Source organism: Hyaena hyaena, unplaced genomic scaffold (genome assembly GCF_003009895.1).
Source record: "Hyaena hyaena isolate Hyena2069 unplaced genomic scaffold, ASM300989v1 scaffold_150, whole genome shotgun sequence".
In the NCBI taxonomy this organism is placed as follows: Eukaryota; Metazoa; Chordata; class Mammalia; order Carnivora; family Hyaenidae; genus Hyaena; species Hyaena hyaena.
This window is the reverse complement of record NW_024080782.1, coordinates 2750999-2774678: the sequence shown is the minus strand read 5'-3', so window position 1 is coordinate 2774678 and position 23680 is coordinate 2750999. Positions and strand designations below refer to the sequence as shown.

The 23680-nt window shown below is 39.5% G+C and overlaps 1 protein-coding gene across 11 annotated transcripts in view; it reads left to right on the top strand.

Moving 5' to 3' along the window:
* Positions 1-23680, top strand: part of DTNA (dystrobrevin alpha) — a 359840-nt gene that overhangs the window by 228134 nt on the left and 108026 nt on the right. For all 11 annotated transcript variants that reach the window (XM_039238894.1, XM_039238893.1, XM_039238892.1 and 8 more), the window contains exons 3-4: positions 1204-1271; positions 11320-11400. In XM_039238894.1, coding sequence (XP_039094825.1) covers positions 1205-1271; positions 11320-11400 — 148 coding nt within the window. In that variant the 5' untranslated portion in view covers position 1204. The remainder of the gene's footprint in view (positions 1-1203; positions 1272-11319; positions 11401-23680) is intronic.

Below are 23680 nucleotides of genomic sequence, written 5' to 3'. Positions count from 1 at the left end.
ACGGAGAAAGAGCAGGGCCCATTAAATGGAGGCAAAAAGATCAGCTGTGCCTTCTGTTTACCATGCCTGAGACTCAAAACATGGTGGTATATGGGTATATGTATTGAGTGAATGAGAGAGGAAACTTTAGTTTTTAAAAACTTAAGTGGATATATTAAAAAATCAACTCCACCCACCTATAAAAGCTTTAAGATTTAGCCCAAAGTCCTCTAAAGTCTGTTAGACTAAACAACAGTTCCATTAACTTTTCTCATTATCTCTTTTTCCTCCAGTCAAATTTTAATTTTTAAATACTTTTTTATTCTCTGTTTTAACTGTTGGCATTTTCATAGTATTTTTTAAATGGTTACTGCAGATGGTCGTATGGTTAAGTAGAGAGATGTTAACCTCCCACCTTGCAGGAAATTATTATGTATAGAAAAACTGACATAGGTTCCACAGACTCAAATGAGAGATCACTATTTGGAAAATGACCTACCTGTAAACTGAGATTTTGGCTGCACGGGGACAACCTCCTGCAGAATATGGCAGAAGGCAGACTGGTCTTGGAGTCCAAATGCCTACACCATTCACTCTGAGACTCTCAATCTCATCATTTGTTGAATGGAATCCATAATATCTGTTCTATATTCTTCGTAGGTATTCCCAAAATTGAAAGAAAAGCTATATGTGAATCACCTAACAGATGGCAGATGGTTGTATTTGGTTTTACACAAGGTCATCTGGTATTGTAGTCATTTTTATGTTAGAAAATAAAAATTATATCCCCCCCCCAACAATTACAACAACATTGTGTATGGAAAAATATGTGTGGCAATTTAAATTAGTGAAAGGAAAGCTATACTTTTAAAATACACAGTTTTAAATAGTTTGTGTTTGCAGAATAACTACAGCAAGTGTGTTTACATAGAAATGGTTGGGGCGCCTGGGTGGCTTAGTCGGTTAAGCGTCCGACTTTCGCTTCGGTCATGATCTCGCGGTTTGTGGGTTCGAGCCCCGCGTCGGGCTCTGTGCTGACTGCCAGCTCAGAGCCTGGAGCCTGTTTCAGTCTGTGACTCCCTCTCTCTCTGACCCTCCCCTGCTCAAGCTGTCTCTCTCTCTCCTAGAAATAAAACATTAAAAATTAAAAAAAAAAAAAAAAAGAAATGGTTGTTTACCTCATTAGCATGAGGGTAATAACACTATAACCATTTTGTCTCCTAGAATGATTGAAGATAGTGGGAAAAGAGGAAATACCATGGCAGAAAGAAGACAGCTGTTTGCAGAGATGAGTAAGTATGAAACTTTTAAGGAACATGCTATAGTTTCCACTGAATACTCACAGGAAGACTGGAAATAACCATTTACTCTTTATGGCATTTGTGCTTTTCCTTAAAATCCTAAATTCCTTGTATAAAATGTACATTTAGGCATTTTTGCTACCTATTAGGTAAGAGTTAAACAAGTCAGTGAATCATCATAATGTGTTACTGGAGTGTATATTTTCTAGGAAAGAAAAAGTTTCATTGAGCCAAATTTATCACAGACACACAATAAACACTATTTAGTGTTGGCATTAATACAGTTCACTAAATTTTAAAGTCTGTGTTCATGCTTCCTCAGTATCGCAGTGTCTGGCATATTGTAGGCACTAGATAATAATTTGTGAAATGAATTATTGAATGTCTTAACTGCAAAATGATATCACATGTCCATGTTGGACAAAAGAATCAGGTATGATCACCAAGCCAAACTATAAGCTGCCATTTGGACTTCATGGAGAGGGGAAGGGTCTGTCTCCCACAAACTGGTTTCTAAAAAGTGAAAAGGAAAATATGGTTAAAAAGAACTTGAAGATGACCTGCTACATGAGGGAAACCAAACCAAGATTATATTTACAGACCCCAGTGGATAACCCATCAAATAAAGGTTATTGATTTACGTAAATGATGATTACCATGTAAGTAATTGGTTGGTAGTTTGTCTATTACAGACCATTGTTTCTTATTCATAAGGAAGAAGAACTTGACATGGGGGGGGCACACATCTCAAATTAAATGTTACACAATTCTCTTATTGTCCTTTTATCTCTCCTTCCCTGCATAAGGAATGAGGATGAGCAGATGTGAGTTGTAAGCCTTTCTCTCTGCGAAGGCTCTAGACAAAATTAGGTTTCTACTGAAGATTGGAACTGATTTGGCAAGAATGAGGGTTGGGAGCAGATAAAGGAAAGTCCCAGATAATAAGATTCATATTTTCCTTTATCATTTCCCAATAATCTGGAGGCACCAAGACCGCGTTAGAACTAACAGAAAGGAAAGAAAATTAAAATTGATGTGAGAAATCTCAATCATGCTCCTTGCTTTTTTCACTTTCAGAGACACATCTGAAGTGCCTGAGAGAATTACAGTCATGACCTTCCAATTTCCTAGGCCTTGTTTGGTCCTGTATATTCACTTCTGGCATGGCCAGTCTACCTGGAGTCATGACCTTTGTTGATACAAATCTAATAGAGGAAGGAACCTAATTACTGCTGGCCATCTACACAAAATGCAAAGCAGCACAGGCATTCTTCCATACCATAGATTCTTAGATGGAAAGCCAGGAGCCGCATATGTTACGGGCCAATGCTTTGTCAAAAAAAGAAAACTATATTAACATTTAACATAACAAACCAGTAAAGCCTTGGAGGAAATCTTTGAAGTTATCCTTGTTACATTAAAGATGTACCAGCCAACACACTGCAAGAATTCTAAAAATGTGCTTATTTAATGATTTTGTAAATACTTACGTGAGTTTAAGTATATCATCACAGTTCCTTCTGGGGCAGTTCCACCTGGAGAAGTTCCTGGCACAGACAAATACATACGTCACAACTGTCTTCTGAGTTAAAGTTGTCTGAATCAAAGGATGATGGATATAAGTTTTGTAGCCACAGAAACAGAAAAGTTTCTGTTTTTCAAAGTTCTGTTTTTCAAGTGAGAGACAGGAAAATTGTGCATTCATTCCCAAAGTGTAACTTTATCTTTTCATAGACACTTCCCAGGGTTGTCATGCACTTTATTAAACCATTTTTTAAGTTTATTTATTTATTTGAGAGAGACACTGTGAGTGGGGCAGGGGCAGAGAGAGAGGGAGAAAGAGAATGCCAAGTAGACTCCTTGCTGTCAGCATAGAGCTCAGCACAGGGCTCGAACCCACAAAACCATTAGACCATGGCCCGAGCCAAAACCAGGAGTCAGACGCTTCATCAAATGAGCCCTCCAGGCGCCCCTTAAGTCATTTTATGAGTTCCCCTGATTAGTGAGCAGAATTGTTAAGCCACACAAAGATGTATCTTTCTTCCTTGAGTATGCTAAATAATAGACTCAGATGTTGGCCAAAAACAGGAAAACATATCTGACCTTAACAATGCTTTCGTAAGCATTGTATTTAGATCAACACTAAGTAGGACATGTCCACAGCAAGTCAGATTCTGCCAGGTAAGACAACTGGCTGATTTCAAAGGGAAGAATTGGTTTTGATAGATAGATTGTCATACAAAAGAGAAAGGTGATCTCATTGAGCATGTGTTAAATAGTAGAAAAATATATGGGTTACCCCAGCAGCTCTCTCCACAGGTCTGCAAAAAAAAAAAAAACAAAAACAAAAACAAAAAAACAAGGAAAGACAAGGAAACTATTATCAGGGAAAACTGACCTCAGGCTTGGAAAACAAGTTCCTCCAAGAATCTGTGAGGAAGCTAAAAATGAAGGAGGAAATTGTAAATTTGGTCAGCTAAGTATTTTCTAGAATTTTTTTTAAACAGCAAAAGAAAATACCAAAGAGATTCTTTGTTTCAGAAATTACAAATACCAAAGGAAAATTGCATGTGAAGGAGTTAAGGTGGGGAAGACTTAATTCAAGACTATTGCAATGCGGTCAAAACTATTACAAGAGAGAAGAGAGATTGAACTCAACTTCCTGGAAGGCAGGAGGGTTTTTAAGTGCTGGAGTGAGCTAATAGTGAGCTAGTGCAAAAGTCCTAAAGATTATTAGTGGGGAAGATGATCATTGTGTTTGCCAGTTGTCCCAATTAGGAAGTTAAGCTTCTACCCTCCACAGAGAATGGGAGATGTATACCCTCCACAGAGAATGGGAGATGTCCTCCAGTGATTACATTTCAAAGGTTTGTTCCAACTTCCTTAAGAAAGATATTTCTGGGATGTAAAACTGGCAAGAAGCTGGGAGATTACTTCTCAAAGTGGCAGACAAAGAATTTACAATGAAAAGTTTTCTAAAGTAAAGATTCTAAGAAAAGGAAATCAGAGGCTTAGAGTCAGGAAGAAGCCTGTCTGAAATTTAGTCAGACTCAGGGAATGTTAAGACATCTTAGCCTTACAAAGGACATAGAGAACAGAGAACAATAATTGATAAGAAGAACAATTGATAAGAAATTTAGGCAAATTCAAGTGATTACAGCACATATGCTAACATCTACTCTGAGCTCATAACCACAAGCCTCAGAAGCAAAAAGAAATGGCAAAGAAATGAAATTAAGGGTAGCATGGACTCACATATAAGCAAAATAAGACTAGCCTTATATTAAAAAAAAAAAAAAAAGAAGAAGCAAAACAAAACACTAACTCTGCGGCCACCAACTTTGATTAAAGAAATTCTAAACAAGTTGTCCTTAACCAAAAATTCCCCTCAGTATAATGCCCTAATTATCAGTTTATTTGGTACCTTAGATTAGAACTGAAAAGACTAGTTAAATGTAAATGTCATCCTCACCTTGGCTTTTCAGCCATCAAATAAGTTTATCAGCTCAAATAAGTTTATCAGATTGGCTTTTAGCAGAATAAATTGTTCTTGGAATTAAATCACCTTCTCTGCTTTTCTGCTCTCAGAGGATATCATTCGGCCTTATATGACACTTATGAACATGTCACTCATTGTGAACACTTCTTAGGGACAAACCATAGACCTTTACCTTCAAATCCATTCACTTTAGATGCTGAATAAACGTTGGTTTAAAATGCCTACAGGGCACAGGATAGGTAGGTTTTAATCAGAGGAGAGTGATTGGAAAACATTCTTTCAGGACAAGGAAGGCTATCTAACAGGATAAGGAAGGACTTGAGGAAAAATCACAGTGATACCACTGGCCTCTAAGCAGAGGAGGGACAGAAAATCAAAGGGATAATTCTTCAGAAAATAGACTACAAGTCAGCACGTGGGTAGTTGGAATGGAACCTAGAGCATGATTTTGCAATGCACACTGTGACTTGTAGGAAAATTGATTCCAAAAATTGAAAACAATGATATGAATGAGCCCACTACACACACTACTAAAGGCCATGGTGGGTACAGGGACTATTTCCACTTGCTTCTTCATTATTCTTGCTCCTCAGCCTCTATAAGGTGTTAATACCATGGGTCAATATCCTGGAAATACTCTCTTATGTCACCACCCAGGTCTGGTCTCTTGTTTTTTTTGACCAGTCTACTTCTTTTTTTCTGTCTCTTAACACTTTCCAGACACCCTGAAGCCAGATTATACCAATGCTTTTTCTTGACCAATGCCCTCCATATACAATTTTACTTTCTCTCCAGGCTTCACCGTTATTATCATGGCTCACAAGTTTCAAGGAAGGGAGTCCTTCAAAACCACATCCATATTCTCATGAACCAGCTAATCTAGAATAGTCAGTATATAAACTTAGTGTCCCTCCAGCTCTGCTTTCTCACTTTCAAGGCTTCTACTAATGAAACAGCTTGAGATGGGCTCACCATTTATTCCACTAACAGTGCCCATGACTGTATGCAGAGTCTCCTCATGAAAAAATATTTCCAGTCTTGGCCCAGTGAAGTCAAATTGCTACATTTTATATGTTTGTTAGTAATTCTGGGAATGTACTCCATAGAATTCCATATCTGTATCTCCAGCTGCCACTGATATCTCCACTTGGACATCCACAAGCATCTCACTCCATGTAAGCCCAAAACTGAACTCTTCATTCACCCACCTGCAAACCTATTCCTCCTGTTTGTACCTTGGCTTAGTGAGGGCCTCCCCACCCCATTGAGTGTCCTAAGATAGAAATGTGACCATTATCCTTGACCTCCAAACTCCTTTACCTATCTTTCTCTATCTTTTACTCTCTATCTCTCTTTCACACATACACACACACACACACACACACACACACACACACACATGCAATCAGCAAGCATGGAAGAGTTCAGACATAGAACGTTCATAGGCTTCATCTTTATTCTGCAAATATTTGTTGAGCAAATTTGAAAAATAAATGAGATATTTAATTATCTGAATGACTTTATAAAAGTCTTTATAATGAGCTATCAAGACATGAAAGGCAAAATATACTTGAATTGTGTGAAACTGTTTAGAATGTAATAAAGCTAGGGGCACATGGATGGCTCAGTCAATTAAATGTCTGCCTTCAACTCAGGTCATGATCTCATGGTTCATGGGTTCAAGCCCTGCATTGGGCTCTTGCTGACAGCTGAGAGCCTGGAGCCTCCTTCAGATTCTGTGTCTCCCTTTCTCTCTGCCCCTCCCCCACTCATTCTCTGTCTCTCTGTCTCTCAAAAACTAAACACTAAAAAATTAAAAAATTATTAGAATGTAAAAAACTAAAGCCAAAAAGTAGGTAATATTGGTTGGTTGGTTGAATAAATAGACAGATGGACAAATGGAGGGAAAGAATGAAAGAAGGTAGGAGGGGGGAAGGGAGGGACAGAAGGAGGAAAGGAAGGGCAGAGAGGAAGAGCAGAGAAAAATCTTGAAAGGAAGAACCAAAGAAAGGAAAAGCAGGATTTGGAGGAGATAACAATGTGATCAATCAGAATTTCTTAACTCCATGTTTGCTTTTGTCTTTATCACTTTCTTCCAAGTATGACATGGATATGAGAGGTTGGAGGCCATGGTACAAGAGCATCAAGTTGCCTTAAGTGAATTAGCTTTAAATGTTCATTATGAAAAGTTTCAAATGTGTATAGAAGTGGAGATAATAATATTCATCTCTACCCTTAATTATTTACCCCATCCCCTTCTGTATAATTACAAAGCAACTCAAGGTATTATTTAAACGAGTTGAATCTGCATGTTTTAAAGAATTATATCCCAGTGATATATTAATAAAGAGAAAAATACCATCCTTTTTTTTTTTTCAGAAATAATGAAGAGGACATTGCAAAAAAAATTAAAAATGGAGAAATGCTATACTCATAGTTTATTAAAAAGGAAGAATATAGATTCTTAAGAGTCTAGGGTATGAACTTGTAGGTTTTATGATAAGATGGATTTTTTTTTCAGATCATGGAAGAAATATAGTGCTAATCCTAGACATCTCAACATGCTAAGAACAAGGATTGCTCTATTGACTTCTCTATGCATTTATTCAAATTCTATCTTTTTATAAATGCAGTAAGTCAGCTAATTTCCCTTTTTAGTAAGGCTACTAGACTGCTAGCTCAGGAAAATAGTATAGCATGAAAGTGAACCTTAATTCAGAAAGATACTGACAAAGTCTCTTGTGTTGTGCATGTGTTGGGAAAATGTGAGTTGGATTGCCATACAATTAGGTTGATTTATAGGTGGTGTTGTGACCATGTCTGCAGGAATAAGCAATGGGTCGATCAACTTGGAAGGCAGCTTCTAGTAGCATACTAGAAGGGTCTATTTGTGGCCTTGTTCAGGTCCTTGGTTTTAACCAATGATTTGGACAACGAACACCTGCAACTACTCCCAAGGCAGACAACAGACTTACAGACTTTCAAGAAGAGACCACACATGTAAAACTGAATTAAGTTTCTGGTTTACTGGGGAAGGGACAAACAAATGTTTTAAACAAGGGCGATAAACCAAGCAAGAGCCTGTGCAGCATGTCTCGGCTCTGCTTTTTTGGGTCCCAGAATCCATATGGACCCTGTGGTTGCCACTTACCTCATCTGTGCACAGTGGTGTGAAAAGCTAATATTGGAAAAGCTAAATTTCATTGCTCACCACATCCCCTTTGATCTTCAGACAGGAAGAACTTCTACAAATAGGAAACATCAAGAGACCCTTAGACCCCTTTCTGATTCTTGGGCAAAACAGAGGATCACTTAAATCCATATCATGATAGGGCAGGAGAGAGCAGTCAGTGCACTCCTGTCCCTAAGCATCATCATTGCTACATGCAGGAGAAGTGCATATTTGCCAAATTGCCCCTACAGCCTCTATGAGAGGGAAGTGCAAAGGAGCTAGTATTTCTGTCCTCAGAGGATAAAGGCTTGCTGGAACTAAGACATTTAATTGTCTGCTGCATCACAGCCTTTTTATACCTGGGGATTATCATTATTCTTAAAGAACTCACACAAATAATCTATGTCCCTGATGTCTCCTTTTCAAGGATTATTTTCAGATATTGAGACTCTCTTGATTCTTGAGTCAAGCTCAGCATCAATAAAAAGGACACCCTCATCAGGGGAAAAGGCAGATTTAGTGTTCAGGCATTTCTGATAGTCTCTCTGTCTCTGGTTATCCAGAACCCTAGAGAATTTAGTTTCTAAACAAGCCTCTCAGATTTACAGAGGACGCGAAACTGGGAAGGCCCTTGGAAATGCCAGTGGTAAAATCAAAACTTTTAAAACTATCAGAACACTTACAAGCATGAGATAAAAATTAAAAGAAACTAACCAGATAAATATGAAGTCCTATCTTTAGTCTCCAAATAAGCATTTAAATAGAAATTAGAAAAGATGTGATCATATGTAAATAAATATGATTTTTTCAACTTTTTAATGAAAAGAGCCAGAAAAATGAGCCATTTATTTCTTTAAACTGCTTTTGTGGGGTGCCTGAGTTGCTCAGCCAGTTGAGCATCCAACTCTTAGTTTTGGTTCAGGTCATGATCCCAGGGTCTTGGAATCAAGCCCCACATCAGGCTCCTTGTTGAGTATGGAGCCTGTTTAAGATTCTTTCTCTCTTTCTCTCTCTCTCTCCCTCCCTCTACCCCTTTCCCCATTCTTTCTCTCTCTCTGTAAAATAAAAAATAAAAAATAATTTTTAATCGCATTAATAATTGTACTTATCAAAGGTGGTCATGATTGCTTTCTATATATTCTATACAGAGGAGGCAAATTTGGGTTAATTTTGTATATCTCATTTCAGTGAGATATGAACCAGCCATAGAGCAAAGGACTAGAATGGATGAAGGTCTCAAAACTGATGGTAATGAGAATAATGATAGCAACATCCATGTATTGAAGCCCTATTGTATACCTCACTCTGTGGTAGACATTTTCCTTGAAATGGCTGTGGAGATGAACCTCTCCAATCTAAAAAGGTCAAGAGGTTATGTCCCCAGCTAAACTTAACTCCAAGATGACAGGGGCTTTTGTACATAGCCTTCAGATGGTAATGAAGATGCTAATCATGATCATGATAGGTGCTTCCCAATGTGTGAGAAATAAATTACCAAGTGGCCAGAAGAAAAGCTTATGTGTCTCCAGAAAGGAAATTAGATCAAATGGATTGAACTTATCAGAAAGCAAATTAAAGCTCAAATATAAAAAAGAAATTTCTATCACTTATTGTTGCTAAGAAAATGTACAGGAAATCTTTTTAGGAGTCTCACCTGCCAGTAAGTGCTCACTATAGACAAGCTTCAGAGGTTGCCAGCTGGTAAAGCTGATACTGTTATCTCCATATACATGAAGAAATCAGAGATCAAGTAAAAACATGTGAGAGTTCACATAACTAGGAAATGAAGGATTAAGGTTTACTGACTCTAAAGCTCATTTATTTTCACTAAGTGATAATCATTCCTATCATTGGAAATACTCTTCTATGGCCATTGTCAACATGTCTCTCTTTTGAGAACATGTTTAAGAGAATTCCTGCATTAGGTGAGGTTAAGTCCTATCTCTTTGATTCTCCAGGCACTCAGTATCAATGAGCCTGTTTGTCAAGTAATAAACTCTTGTAAGAATGAATGTTTAATGATCTGCCTCATAAACCCATAAAGCAATAGAGTATTGGTATCATTTTTAAATGAATCTAAAGACATCAGTTTGAATCAAGGGAATGTTTAATGCTCTCAGTGCAGGACACTTGCTAATTCATCCTGAGGTTCATTAGAAAAGCACTTAATTGGCCTCCTAATATAATTCCTTCTAGACCCATTCATTTACTTGCTACCCTATTATATTTTGAAGCATTCATGTAGCATTTTTACTGGTGAAATTCAGTACATGTCAAAAAAATAGCTCTCTGCCTTTATATCTGTTATGAGCCATAAACAGGGCTTAATGAATGTCAAATATTTAGAAGCAGAGAACAGACATTTGTTGAATGTCTGTTTTGTCTTAGACATAGCCTAGAGGTTAGCCCATTCAGAGAAGGTGGGAGGATCTCCAGGATCTCCGATGTAGATGGAACAAACAGCCCGTCCGCAGGGCATTGTGTGGAGACCCGCCCAAGAGCGACAGAGGTTCCAGGTGGAGAGTGGTGGGAAATGTTACTGGGTAGGGGGCACGGAAAGAGCTTGGATTCTGAGCAGAACATTCAGACCTGGTGTTGTGGGCATCAGAAGCCATGCTGGATTCTTGAGTAGAAAAGTAGAATGAGGAAAGTAGTTGAAGAATATGGGGAACCTGTTCCTCTATGTTAGAGAGGAGATGGAAGCCCCAGTATAAAAAAGAGGAGTGGTTGTTTTTAGAAAGGAGTCTCCTGTGAGGCTGACAGGGAGGTTTGCAGGATAGACACTAGTCATACTAATGAATACTTACACAGCGTGAACTACGTGCCAGGCAGTGCCCTCTGCTTGAGTATTGTTACTCATTTATCCTTATAATTCTGTGAAATAAGTAATGTTATCATCTCCCCCATCTTCCAGATGAGAAAACTGAGGTTTCCGAAAGCAATTAGTCACACAGAAAAGAGGCCCAGCTTTCAGCAAGTACTCACCTCACAGCCATTTTCTGATGACCAATCCCAGTGCATTTAAAATGGTTATTTGATGATAGTGCTATCATCTTGCTGTTTAAGCCACAGCTTGAGCAGACTGTTCTCAGAAGTGGCAGACACCACAGGGCTGAGGCTGTGTTCCTAGGCCCACGAACATGGTTGACAAACTCATCTCCCGTGTTGGATACCTGTGCTCTCTTCCCCTAGAACTTGAGCGGTATGAGGCAACCCTTTTCAAGTCTTAACATTGTATTTGTATTCCAATAAAAATAAAAATCAAATTAAGTGAATGGGTTATATCTATAGTTGTTTTCTTTGTAAATATTATAAATCCCTTTCCACACACATGGCATACCATATGTGTACGTTTCTCCCCCCACCAGGGGCTCAAGATCTGGATCGTATCCGACTCTCCACCTACAGAACAGCATGCAAGCTTAGGTTCGTTCAGAAGAAATGCAACTGTAAGTATGCCAGTTGTTTGGACTAATTACCCTCATGAAACCTGCAGTTTACATTTGTTATTTAGTTTATTAAAACTGGTTTTCTTGTAAGTGTTGATAAAAATATGTTTACACAACAATGAAAAGAGTATTATGATACACAAATGGTAGAGAGACTATTGGAAGTAATTCTGAAGGCTTAATTGCTCTTAACTGCTGAAGTATTGAAATGGATAAGCCTCTAGATATGTACGACTTCCTGTCCTTGGTGTGGCTTAAATCTGGGTGGATATTTTTCTTCTCTTCTCTACCCTTGGTATTGTCAATGCTGTGCCATCAAAATGGTTTCCGAGAACTTTATAAAATATCAAATATGAAGTCCTCTTTGTATTTGTGTTTCCTTTGCAAATATAGAAGAATGCAAACATAAGAGAATGTTTACAAGCTCCTGGAAAACAGAATTTTCTTTCTGAAGCTACAAAATTAGCCTTTATTATCAGAGCATTGACTACATTTGTCTACATCAGACAACAGGAAGAGAAGAGACAATAATATTTTAAGAAACAAAGGGACTTGCTTCATCTTTTTCTCAAATTTTAAAATGTCAGCGGCCAGCTAGATCACTAATCACAGCGAGCCCTTTATATCCTCTGCTGCCCTTGCTTCCGTCATGTCACACCACATCCATTTTCTGTTGGAGAGAAAAGTCGCCTCATATTTCCTGTGCTTGAACTTATTCTTTTCTTTTTGAAAACTGACTGCTATAAAAATTAATAACTGTTCTTATTGTCTAATTAGTACGGGATGGATTAGAAAGAAGAAAAACATAAAGTTCCCCTATAGTACATACACAGTTTTTGAATAAGTGACCTAGGAATTAGGAACAGTGAATGTAGAAACCAGCCATTTCCACACCTCTATTCTCCCTGAGTCTCCAGCAGGTGTTTCTTGGGGGCCTGGGCAACCCCAGCCCCAGGCTTCCTGGCTTACAGAAAATTGTGACTAATGGCACAGGCAATGTGTATCTAGTCTTCAAGTTGCTCATCTACAGCTTATTCCTCAGCCTAGTGCCTGGAAATGGGGCTGAAGTTTGAGGCAGGATGACAAAGGAATAAAAGCAGATTGGCCAAATATCAAAGACATGTTTGACTCCTTTCAGGAAGTCAAAAGGAAAAAAAAGTGGGGAAGCAATGAGAAGAGCACTACAGACGTAGGAAGGAATTTGTGGATATCCTTGCAGCCCTGAGCACTGATGAGCCTTTAAAAGATTTTTCGAGGACTGGTGTTAAAGGACAAGGAAGATGCTCACACCAAAGAAAAGCTTTTCTCCCCACTCCCCCATCACCCGTATTTAAACAAAAGGAAAAATCTCCATGTTTTCAGTAATGAAAAAGTGATAGAATTCTCCCATGTTCTTTCCTCATTACCACTCAGCGGTCCTCAGAATAGAAGTCGAGGAGAAGGAGCAGGGACAAGAATTCTGTTCTCAGAGCTTTGCCAAGCAGAGCTTCCTCAGGTCTTTCAGCAGAGATGGGAAATTGCAAAAAGGTGTTGCAAAATAGTAGGGGTGAACTAAAAAGTAAGTAAACAATAAAGAAAAGGAAGGAAGGAAGGAGGGAAGGAAGGAGAAAGGGGAGGAAGACAGGGAGGGAAAGAGAGGGGGATTGGAGGGAGGGAGAGAGAGGGGAGGGAGGGAGAAGAGAGGGAGGGAGAGAGGGAAGAAAAAAAGAATCAGTGATTTGACAACCACCCCTGCAGCCAACATCACAAAGGCCCTAACTGGCTCCAGCCACCCTGGGTGACATTGCTTTCCTCCTGCTCTCAGATCATAGCCCTTTCTAATTTTTGGGGCATCCCCTTTTCCTTTTCCTATTCTTTTCTGGTCCTCATCCTTATTCTGCATCCAGCGTCAAGTCATCGTCACACTGATCTCCGGTGAGAACAGTGCTAGTCCATCCCTGGGTGGAAATAGAACTTTCATACCTGCCCAGCCGACTCTCAGTGCATCAATTCCCTTACCTTTTAATTTAGAAAGCTTATAATGAGCTCCTCCTGTGTGTTCGGCACTGTGCTTAGGTGCCCAGGATGAAGCCATGTGAATAAGACGTGCTCTGTGCCTAAAGTTGCCCAAAGTCTAACTGGGTGGATGAAATTTTAAACAGACTCTTAACACAGTGTGGAAGTATAATGGTAGGAATCTGTGCGTGGTGTTGTGGGAGCACCAGGGAGGCAGTGCCCTACCTGGGTGTGAGGGCCAGTAAGAGGAGTTTCCTGCAGAGGGGTCTTAAGGAGTTAGTGGACATTACGCAGGGAAGTGTTATACCTTACAAGCTTCATCTATTTTAGGATGAGAAAAACATTACATTTTATACAAACTACACAAAACTAAGGCTTAAGGAAGAGAAAAGAGCAAGTTTTGGATGCTAAATTAAGCCGCTTTATAAAATTATTTCCACCTTGAGCAGAAGCGTTAATGCACGTACAATATGTGTTTGCTGAGTTTTCCTACCTGACAATAAATACAACAGTTGTGATGTTGAGGAGTTTGCAAAATGCTAACACAGCTGAGTCTGTTTTATCTTAAAAGTAGGGCCTTCTTTTTAAGATTACCAGGACCTGGTGTTTATGTGACATAGTATCAGTCAACGTTGAACCCACAACCCCTTAGAGGAAGGTCATTTTTGTCTGCAATAAAACATAATCCACCATAAATTATGGTACTTTATAATGGAGTTTTACTCTACAATAAAAGCAATAAGAACAAAACCTCCAGGTAGTGTGTTTGTAAGTACATTGCTTTATTGGAAATTCTTACATAGCACTTACTTCATTGAAATCAATGGACTTTAATGGAGAACAGGTTATTTTTAAGTCCAGACCTTATTTACAGGTAAAATTGATTTTGTATATTAACAAAACTAAGCTTACAAACTACATAATAGAGGTGAAAAACATAAAAACCAACACTTGTAAAGTCATCACCTAGAAAAAAAATACTGTCTGATTATAGCATGGAATATTAAGAGATTTGTTTCCTATCTGAATTCAGATGTCAGAAGGGTTAGTCAGTTCCCTATATTTCTGTCCCCATAGCCCTTGCGTACTTTCTTTATGGTTTCCACATAGAGCACTGATTCTTATCACCCACATTCATGTTCATTCCCTTTAATGCAATTCCTGATGGATGCTGAGAAGAACTGGTTCCCAGGATTCTAAAAAGACTCCATATAAGAGGGCAGAAAACTGGAGCCTGCGCACCAAATGCAGACCAGCACCCACTTTTATATAGACTGTGAAATAGGAGTTCTTACAGATGAATATTTTTAATAATTTTAAGATAGGAAATGCTATTTATAATGCCTGCTAAGCAAAATGTTATCCCTCCCACAGACGTTCCAGTCTTCTCATTGATAGACAAGCATTAAAAAAATTGCACTCCATTATTATATTTTTAATGTTATCAGAGTGTAAAATTTTTCTTATATATATGCCATCATAATATCTACAGAATATTACAGTGTAATACAGTAATGCCCCATTGTCCACACACACAAAAAAGATATTTACCAACCTCTGTTATAAAAGAAAAATTGTGGGGCACCTGGGTGGCTCAGTCGGTTGAGCGGCCGACTTTGGCTTAGGTCATGATCTCTCAGTTCATGAGTTCAAGCCCCTAGCCGGGCTCTTTGCCAACAGCTGGAGCCTGATTTGAATAATGTGTCTCCCTCTGTCTCTGCCCCTTCCCCTATTGCGCTGTGTGTGTGTGTGTGTGTCTCCAAAAAAAAAAAAACCATTAAAAAAAAAGAGAAAAATTATGAGACACCATCTTTTCTTTTTTCTTTTTTTTAAAGTTTATTTATTTTTGAGTGAGACAGAGACAGTGAGAGCAAGGGAGGGGCAGAGAGAGAGGGAGAGAGAAAGGGTCTCAAGCAGGCTCCAAGCTGTCCGCACAGAGCCCTGATGTGGGGCTGGAACTCACAAACCATGAGATCATGACCTGAGCTGAAATCAAGAGTCAGACACTTAACCAACTGAGCCACCCAGGCACCCCATCTTTTCTTTTTTCAAGCAAAAGATTCTTTATTCCCTCAACTTTTCTCCATGGGCTCTATTTTTAAGTCAGCTGCTTTCCTTTACCATTCATCTTTGTGCACTGTCATACCCTCACTCCCCATGCCATGACTAGCACATTCCCTAATGGAACAAAAAGGAATGGGTACCCCTAAGAATTAGGGGGCACCAAGTTGGCAATCTTATTTTCTAGGAAGAATAGGACTGAATGGAGAATATAGATACTATTCCTAATACTGCTTTCTAATCAACAGCCTTCTCTTTAGCTTCCAGGTTTCCTAAGAACCTTCCACAAAAGGAAATACCCTATGTGTCATCTACGCATAAGGATGTGTGAAATGGCAACATCTCAGCCTTTGTTTTAAACAAATAACTATTTTCTGCCAGAACATTATTTCCTCGGTCAGCGCTGACATGGTTAATGATCCAGATACCCTGTAATGTCAGCAGATCTTTTTTCAGAAATTACTTTGGAGTCAATGGAACGCAGCCTTAAGTTCATGAACAATGAAAGAGAATGAGAGGAATAAATCAGAAATCTCAAATCCCTCCTGTTTAATAGTAGGTACCATAGTGTGGAGGCACTCTCCTTCAGTTCTTCTGGTCACAGTCTGAATTTTCCTTTTGTCACTCATACCAGCTAAAATTTAATTAAAATGTTGCTTAAACAGAAAAGAGGAAAGGTATATATTTGTATCTGAGTTTTCAGAGTTTCTCAAATGTCTTCCCTCTAATAAAAGAAACATTTTTATAAGTATCCTTCATCCGGTTATAATTTAAAGTTAGAACACACACTTTTGCCTTTAATAGCTCTAAATTTCTTTTAGGGTTTCTAGACAAAAAAAAGAAAAAAAAAATGCAGGCATCTGTTTATCTAATGGCTTCTCTGTCACTGTGAAATTAATGCATGTGCATGTTATATATGTGGAGGGTCCTGAATAAATATTCTTCTATGAGTGAATGAATATACTTCACTAGATTAATTTTTCACCGGCCAACTGACTAATCTTATGCTTCAGGAGTAGGCTTAAATATGTTTTTAGAAATAAATACTAATACCTCATTCGTTTTTCTTTGAGTTGGTATACCAGCATCTTCCTCCTCCCTGCCATATTCTTAAGGATGTGGATTTTTGTCCACCTGTATCGTTTTTCTTTCATGACACAACAAATAACCCTACATTTAGCAACTTAATACAACACACATTTACTATTATAGTCTTTCCAGTTTGCATAGGTCAGAGATCAAACACAGCCTAGGGTCTCACAGGGGCTGGGGTTCTCTTCTGAGTAAACTAGCTGTTGGCAGAATTCATTTCTTTATAGTTGAAGGATTGAGGTCTCCACTCCTTGCGGACAGTCAGCTGGGGACTATTCCCAGTTCCTACAAGCCACCTGCATTCCTTGTCACGGGGCCCCAGAGATGTTTGGTTCTACTTCAGTGCCAGGCAGAGTGGATCTCTCTGACTTCCTCCTCTGTGATCAGCCAGAGAAAACTCTCCCCTTTTAAAAGACTTATGGGGATGCCTGGGTGGCTCAGTCCATTAAGCATCTGACTCTTGATTTCAGCTCAGATCATGATCGCCTGGTTTCATGAATTCGAGCCCTGCTTCAGGCTCTGCACTGACAACACAGAGCCTGCTTTGGATCCTGTGTGTGTGTGTCTCTCTTTCTCCCCAGCTCACATGATCTCATCTCTCTCTCTCAAAAATAAACGTTAAAATAACAATAATAGTAATAATAATAATAATAATAAAAAAAGACTTATTATTTACTAGCCTGATATAGGTCAGGCTCACCCAGAAGATCTCCCTATCTTAAGGCCAGCTGATTTGAGACCTTAATTACATCTGCAAAATCCCATCACAGCAGTACCTGAATTAGTGTTTGATTAAACAGTGGAGAAGGTGTATCAACACTGAGGACCAGGAATCTTGTCCAGGGAGATGTGAAGAAGAAGGGGGCATCTTAGGGTTCTGCCTACCATGCTACCCAAGATCATGGACTTTTCTGCTTTCCAGGTAATGACATAGCCTTGGGTGAAAAACTAAAGTTCAAAGTAAAAACTCAAGCAATAGGAACAGATCCCAAAAAAGGAGATATGGTTAAGGGAGAGAGATAGGACTGTTTCCTGTCAAAGAGTCAAAAGGAAGAACAGGAACATTCATTTAGGGAAATAAGTGCCAGATGGAAAAACCTTGGAGCATAATTTTCTGTGTTCCAAGTGATTTTGATACATATTTTCATTCCTGATGTCGACTCTTTCTAGACACTTGTTTAGAATAAAGAGAAGTGCATTGTGCTAGAATACGACATTCCTGAAAATTCCCTGTGGGAACTGGTGGTGGCAGCAGAACATAAAGCCATTCAAGATGCCTGTGTTATATGGCAGTGGAGAACCTGCTCCTCTCCAGGCACCCTGGACGGAGGACCTGCCCCTCTCCGGGCACCCTGGTTGGAGGACCAGCTCCTCTCCGGGCACCCTGGACGGAAGAACCTGCTCCCCTCCAGGCACCCTTGACAGAGGACCTGCCCCTCTCCGGGCATCCTTGATGGGGGACCAGCTTCTCTCTCCGAGCACCCTGGACAGAGAACCAGCTCCTCTCTCTGTGCACCCTGGACCTATAGCAAAGTCATTTCCTCCTAACCAGAGCGCACTTCTGGTAGAACAAAGCTGTGCTTTGTTCATGTGAAATGGGTTTAATTAAAGCAGCTTCTTCCCTTTCTCCTGCTTCTGCCTTATACCGGGAAACTGGGACAACTGAATAATTTTGCTCTCACAGTTTAGGAAAGAGCCTATGTTTAAATGCCCCAGCCCATTGGGAAAGAGTGATGCATGCACAGGAATGCCTTTCAAGCTTCCCAGCCCCACCCAGCAAGTGAGACTCAATGGCCTTCCATTATGGTCTGCTAAGCTGTGTTCATGAGCACCTACTGGATCAGCCCAGAACCAGTGAGCTAAGCAATGAAGGGACACCCAGAGGGTGCTGTCCCACAATCTGGCTGCCAAGAATTTGGGGCTTTGTTAAACACTAAGAGAAAACTGGGGACAATTAGGAGGACGGGGGTGGAATAGTGGCCACTCCAACATAACCACACCTGTGATCCATGACAACTAAGTCAAGGAGATTTGTTCACATTTTGTTGATGTTACCAGCAGTCACTCATTTATTTACTCATTCAACAAATGTAGACTGAGGTTTACTGCATGCCAAACATTATTCTAGACCATGGGGGGAAAGTAGGATAATATTCCTTAGTATATCAATTTAGTACCGGAATAACCTCAAGTGTAGAATCTACTGATGTATTCTATTTATTAGAAATCTTCAGATTTTGTGAATATCAAATAGAAGATACACTCTAAAACTTTGCTATGTAGGCTTATATCTAGCCTGTCAGTCCCCTGAGCAAAGTATCATTTTCTGAGGGGAAAAAATTACTTATAAGTATGGTGGTTAAAGAAATCGAGTATATCTGTAGCTATTGAAATAAATTGTCTAGCTATTTTTGATCATTTATGGTGTTGGGCTATGACTTCTTTAATCAGGAATGGTAAAGTTCTGTTCATTCCAGATGAGGAGAGCATAGCATAAGAGATGTTAAGTGGCTTCCCCTGAATAAACACCAGATAAAATCATCCAATTGAGAGCTCAACTTCTAACTTCCAGGTATCAGCCAAATGCCACGGTAAACAGGGAGCCTGTCCTGCAATGTTGGTCAAGCTTATGGACCACTGCACCTGCTGCAGAGCTAATCATGCATCAGTCCTGAGCAGCTTAGTTTCTCAAGAATAATAAACCTCAATGTAAGATCAAGTATAATGCATTTTAATTCCCAAATCCAACACTGCTGAATAAGACAGTGATGTTATATTGTAGAAAAGGATAAGTTGAGGAAAAAGTTATATTGATCACACAGAATCAGAATCTGTTTTGAATGTGGTCAGAATCATCATTTTCTTCTCATTTAGTATTCTGAAAGGGTTTGTCCAGTCATAGGGACTGGTTAGAATCAGTGCATTAGCCTGTGTTTCCCAGAAAGCAGACCCCCTAACAAGCTTGTGTGGATGCCTGCTCATTTGGCACTACAGAACAGAAATGAAACAAGGGAGGAGACGGGTCTGAAACATTACATCCTGTGTATTTTGGTTTCTGCATTGGAAGTTTCCTCATCAGTACTTTCTACTGCCTTTTAAAGATTTTTTTGTAAAGATACATTTCTCAGGGCACCCAGGTAGCTCAGTCGGTTAAGCACCTGCCATTGGCTCAGGTCATGATCTCACAGTCCATGAGTTCAAGCCCCACATCAGGCTCTGTGCTGACAGCTCAGAGCCTGGAGTCTGCCTCAGATTCTGTGTCTCCCTCTCTCTCTGCCCCTCCCCCACTCTCTCTTTCACTCTCTCTCTCTGTCTCTCAAAATAAATAAACATTAAAATATTTTTTAAAAAATAAATTAAAAATTTTAAAGATACATTTCTCACGTTCTTAAACTTCCCTCAAGATCCCTGCAGACAATATGTACTGCTGATTAGCCATCCAGACATCTCTTCACCCCAAATGCTAACATATCTACCAAACAATTTTTCAAGCGCTAGGAAACTGAATCACATTTTCTGAATGGGTAAATGGAATGCATTTTCAATTTCTATCCTATATTTTACTCCCATTGCACAAAGACAATTAATTATATACTTAAATGGTACAGAATGAGTGTAGAAAAAAGTGAGACTTCCCTGCCAATTGCCTCTTAGCTACTATGTCCCTGTGTACTTTGTCTGTTAGAGTTCATTGCGGCCGGATGGGCACATGATGCAGGGTGGCTGAGAGCAGCTGAAAGCTATAAAGAAAAAATAGGAGACTGTTCCTCATGGTTGCCAGCCTTGTGGATGCTCTTTCTCTTAAAATGTGGCCTCCGGCATCTAAGATTCTAGCCATCTGTTCAAGTCATAGTGTGTAAGGAATAATGAAAGTACTGTGGGAAGCCATGCTCAATAGGTCTCATTGAGCTTTCCTGACATGCTGAGGTAAAGGGAAAGCTTCTGGAGATTATATGTAGGCTCTGGCAAACCGAGTAGACACTCTACCCTATTCCATTCAGCAAGCATTAGTGAGCACCCAGTTTGAATAACGCATTATGCAAGTAGCTATGAGGAATACAAAGATGAACCAGACATAGTACAGGTCTTCACGTTAGTATAATTTAGTGCTTTGGTTCTTAAACTTTTCTCCTCATGTATTTTTGGGAGAATTTGATGAAAGCCACAAATCCATTCCCTCAAAAACACACATGACCCTAACCATAAAATTTAGTTCATTATTTCAGAGACCCTCCTCTCTTCTGAAGTTCAGTCAAGGGCTTATCAAAAAAAGTGAAGAGGAACACCTGGGTGATTCAGTCGATTGAACATCCGACTCTTGATTTCAGCTCATGTCATGATCTCATGATTCGTAGGTTCAAGCCCCACATCAGATTCTGTTCGGACAGCCTGGAGCCTACTTGGAAATCTCTCTCTCCCTCTCTGCCCCTCCCCTTCCTGCCCTCTCTCAAAATAAATAAATAAACATTTTTAAAAACCAGAGGGAACAACCTGTCCATTAATAACTGTGGGAAATGCAGAGTGTCATGAATGATCTGATATATGAAATTATCTGAGAGCAACAAATGGGAGAGCATAATTCCACATGAAGGTATTGAGGCCTCCTTGGGCACACATGTGTGTAATGCCTTGAAAGACAGTCACATGGGGGCGCTTGGGTGTTTCAATCTGTTAAGCGTCCGACTTTGACTCAGGTCATAATCTCAGTTTGTGAGTTTGAGCCCCACGTTGGGCTCTGTGCTGACAGCTTGGAGCCTGGAGCCTGCTTCAGATTCTGTATCTCATTCTCTCTCTGCCCCTCCCCCACCTGTGCTTTGTCTCTTTCTCTCAAAACTAAATAAATGTAAAAGAATTTAAAAAAAAAAAAAAAAAAGAGGGCGCCTGGGTGGCTTAGTCGGTTAAGCGTCCGACTTTTGCTTAGGTCATGATCTCACGGTTCGTGGGTTCGAGCCCTGCGTCGGGCTCTGTGCTGACTGCCAGCTCAGAGCCTGGAGCCTATTTCAGTCTGTGACTCCCTCTCTCTCTGACCCTCCCCTGCTCACGCTGTCTCTCTCCCTCTCTCCTAGAAATAAATAAAATATTTTTTTTTTAAATTTAAAAACAAAAAAAAAGACAGTCATGTGAAGAGTGCACCTGGTGAGGAGTATAAAATCAGTGCAAGAAAGAAAGCCAAGGGCATATTCTGGAATTAGAAGAAGCCCAACATGTCTGGGTTGTAAGACTCTTGGGAAAAGCTGGAAATGAGTAGGAGATGAGGTTAAAGATTGGGAGACTTGAGTCCAAACATTGGTTTTCAAGCTCAAAAGCTTGGATTTTACTCAATAGGCAATGGAGACGGGCATAGCCAGAGCTGGGAATTACACCATTTCTTAGGGCAGATGAAAAAGGGCATAAACTGGAGATGACTAAGGCTTACTGTAAAAATCTAGGAAGGTGGTAAAAGCCCAAACTAGGGCACTACAGTATAGGGAATGCTAAAGGCACATTGAAGAAACAAACTGTCTAGTGAAGGCTAAAATGACTACCCAGAGAGGAGATAAGATACTAAATCCTCTTGCTTCTAAAGTTATTAAATATATTCTTAGCAAAGTTAAACACTAGCAGTGAGAAATTAGTTATTGTTCAGGTGTTTCTTTTCATTTACCTTCTCTTATTATTTTTACAATCATCGGTATAATTCTTTGGAAAATAATAGGCTTAATAAATGCCTGTACAATTGAATTTAGTTAAATTTAATTTACAGTATGACAGCTATTGAACCAACAATTATTATACCTCATTTTGAACAATGAAGCTGGTCTACAAACACAATTTAAGGAAAACTGAATACCTTTTCCTAATAGGCAATAGATGTACTGCCAGGGCCTTTGAGGATTGGCATGATATCCTATTTGATTTTACACCAAAAATATGTGTAAAACGTTCCTTAAAGCTCTATTCTATCATGCACCTTACCCAGGAAGTTAAAGTAAAACTAAAATGTGATTTTTGAAAGCTATAATGTTTCTCTCCAAGGATCCTTAGTGAAGAGAACCATCTTGGTGATAAAGGTGTACTGTGGGAGCAAGGAAGATGTTGACTTTGGAAAGATAAAATAATTCGGTGAGCTACTCAGATGTTGTTCAGATTCATATCTTAGATACAGATCATGGCTCATGAATGGAAATTAAATACAAAAATTGTCTTTTATTCACATTTTTTTTTCCCAACTCAGTGTTGGGTCAAGGTGGCCAGTATCTTCAGCGCAATCACATGAAAATGCATTTGTTGACCCTGACAAAGCATGCAACTTAACTGAATTTCTCTTCCTTGATAGCTTTGTAAACACTGTGTTGTCATGATCAAAGGCCTGAATAAGGACATAAAAATAAATTATTTGTTTGAGAAAATCTTAACACCTGGCTAATTTGCACAAGGCTTTCTTGACCACAGTGTTCCCAGGATACTCATGCTACCTTGTGTATAAAGTCTCCTGGCTCAAGAGCATCCATTTCCTCTTCTTCCTGTTCTCATCTCTTTAAGTCATGCGCCATAGCAGTGGTTCTCAAACATCCTTGCTCTTCAAAACCACCTAAGGAACAGCCAAAACCTGGGGATACCCTGGCCAAACGCCGGACGTGTGGAATCAGAGACCACAGTTTGAGATGCACTCCCTACTCCGAAGAGCACTTCTGATTTTCACCGCTAGACTGGTTAGCTGTAGACCAAGGTGGGAATTAGCTCACATGGTATTTTGAAAATGAAATTTAGTATGAAGCTTTACGGGATGCAAATTCTCTATCTATTTGCTTACTGAAAAATTAAAGAAGTGTCAAATAATGGACACTAGGAACAATTACAAAGTTACAGACCCAGCTTCACAGTACACAGCATGTAAACTCTGCTGGCCCAGTCAGGTCAGTACAAGACCTGCTTGCACCGTCTTCCTTCATTGTTCTCTGATCTCGGTCACTAGATCATCTTCTTCCTGGAGTATCCTCCCCAACTCATCTTTATGGATCGGATCCTGCTGTGATGTGGAAACCAACATGAGCTCTACCTCTTCCTCCTCTAAACCTTTTCGAAGTTTCCAGCTTGCATGGCATCCCTGTACTTTGAGCTCCAGTAGTTTAGGTTATGTTTTGTTTTCTTT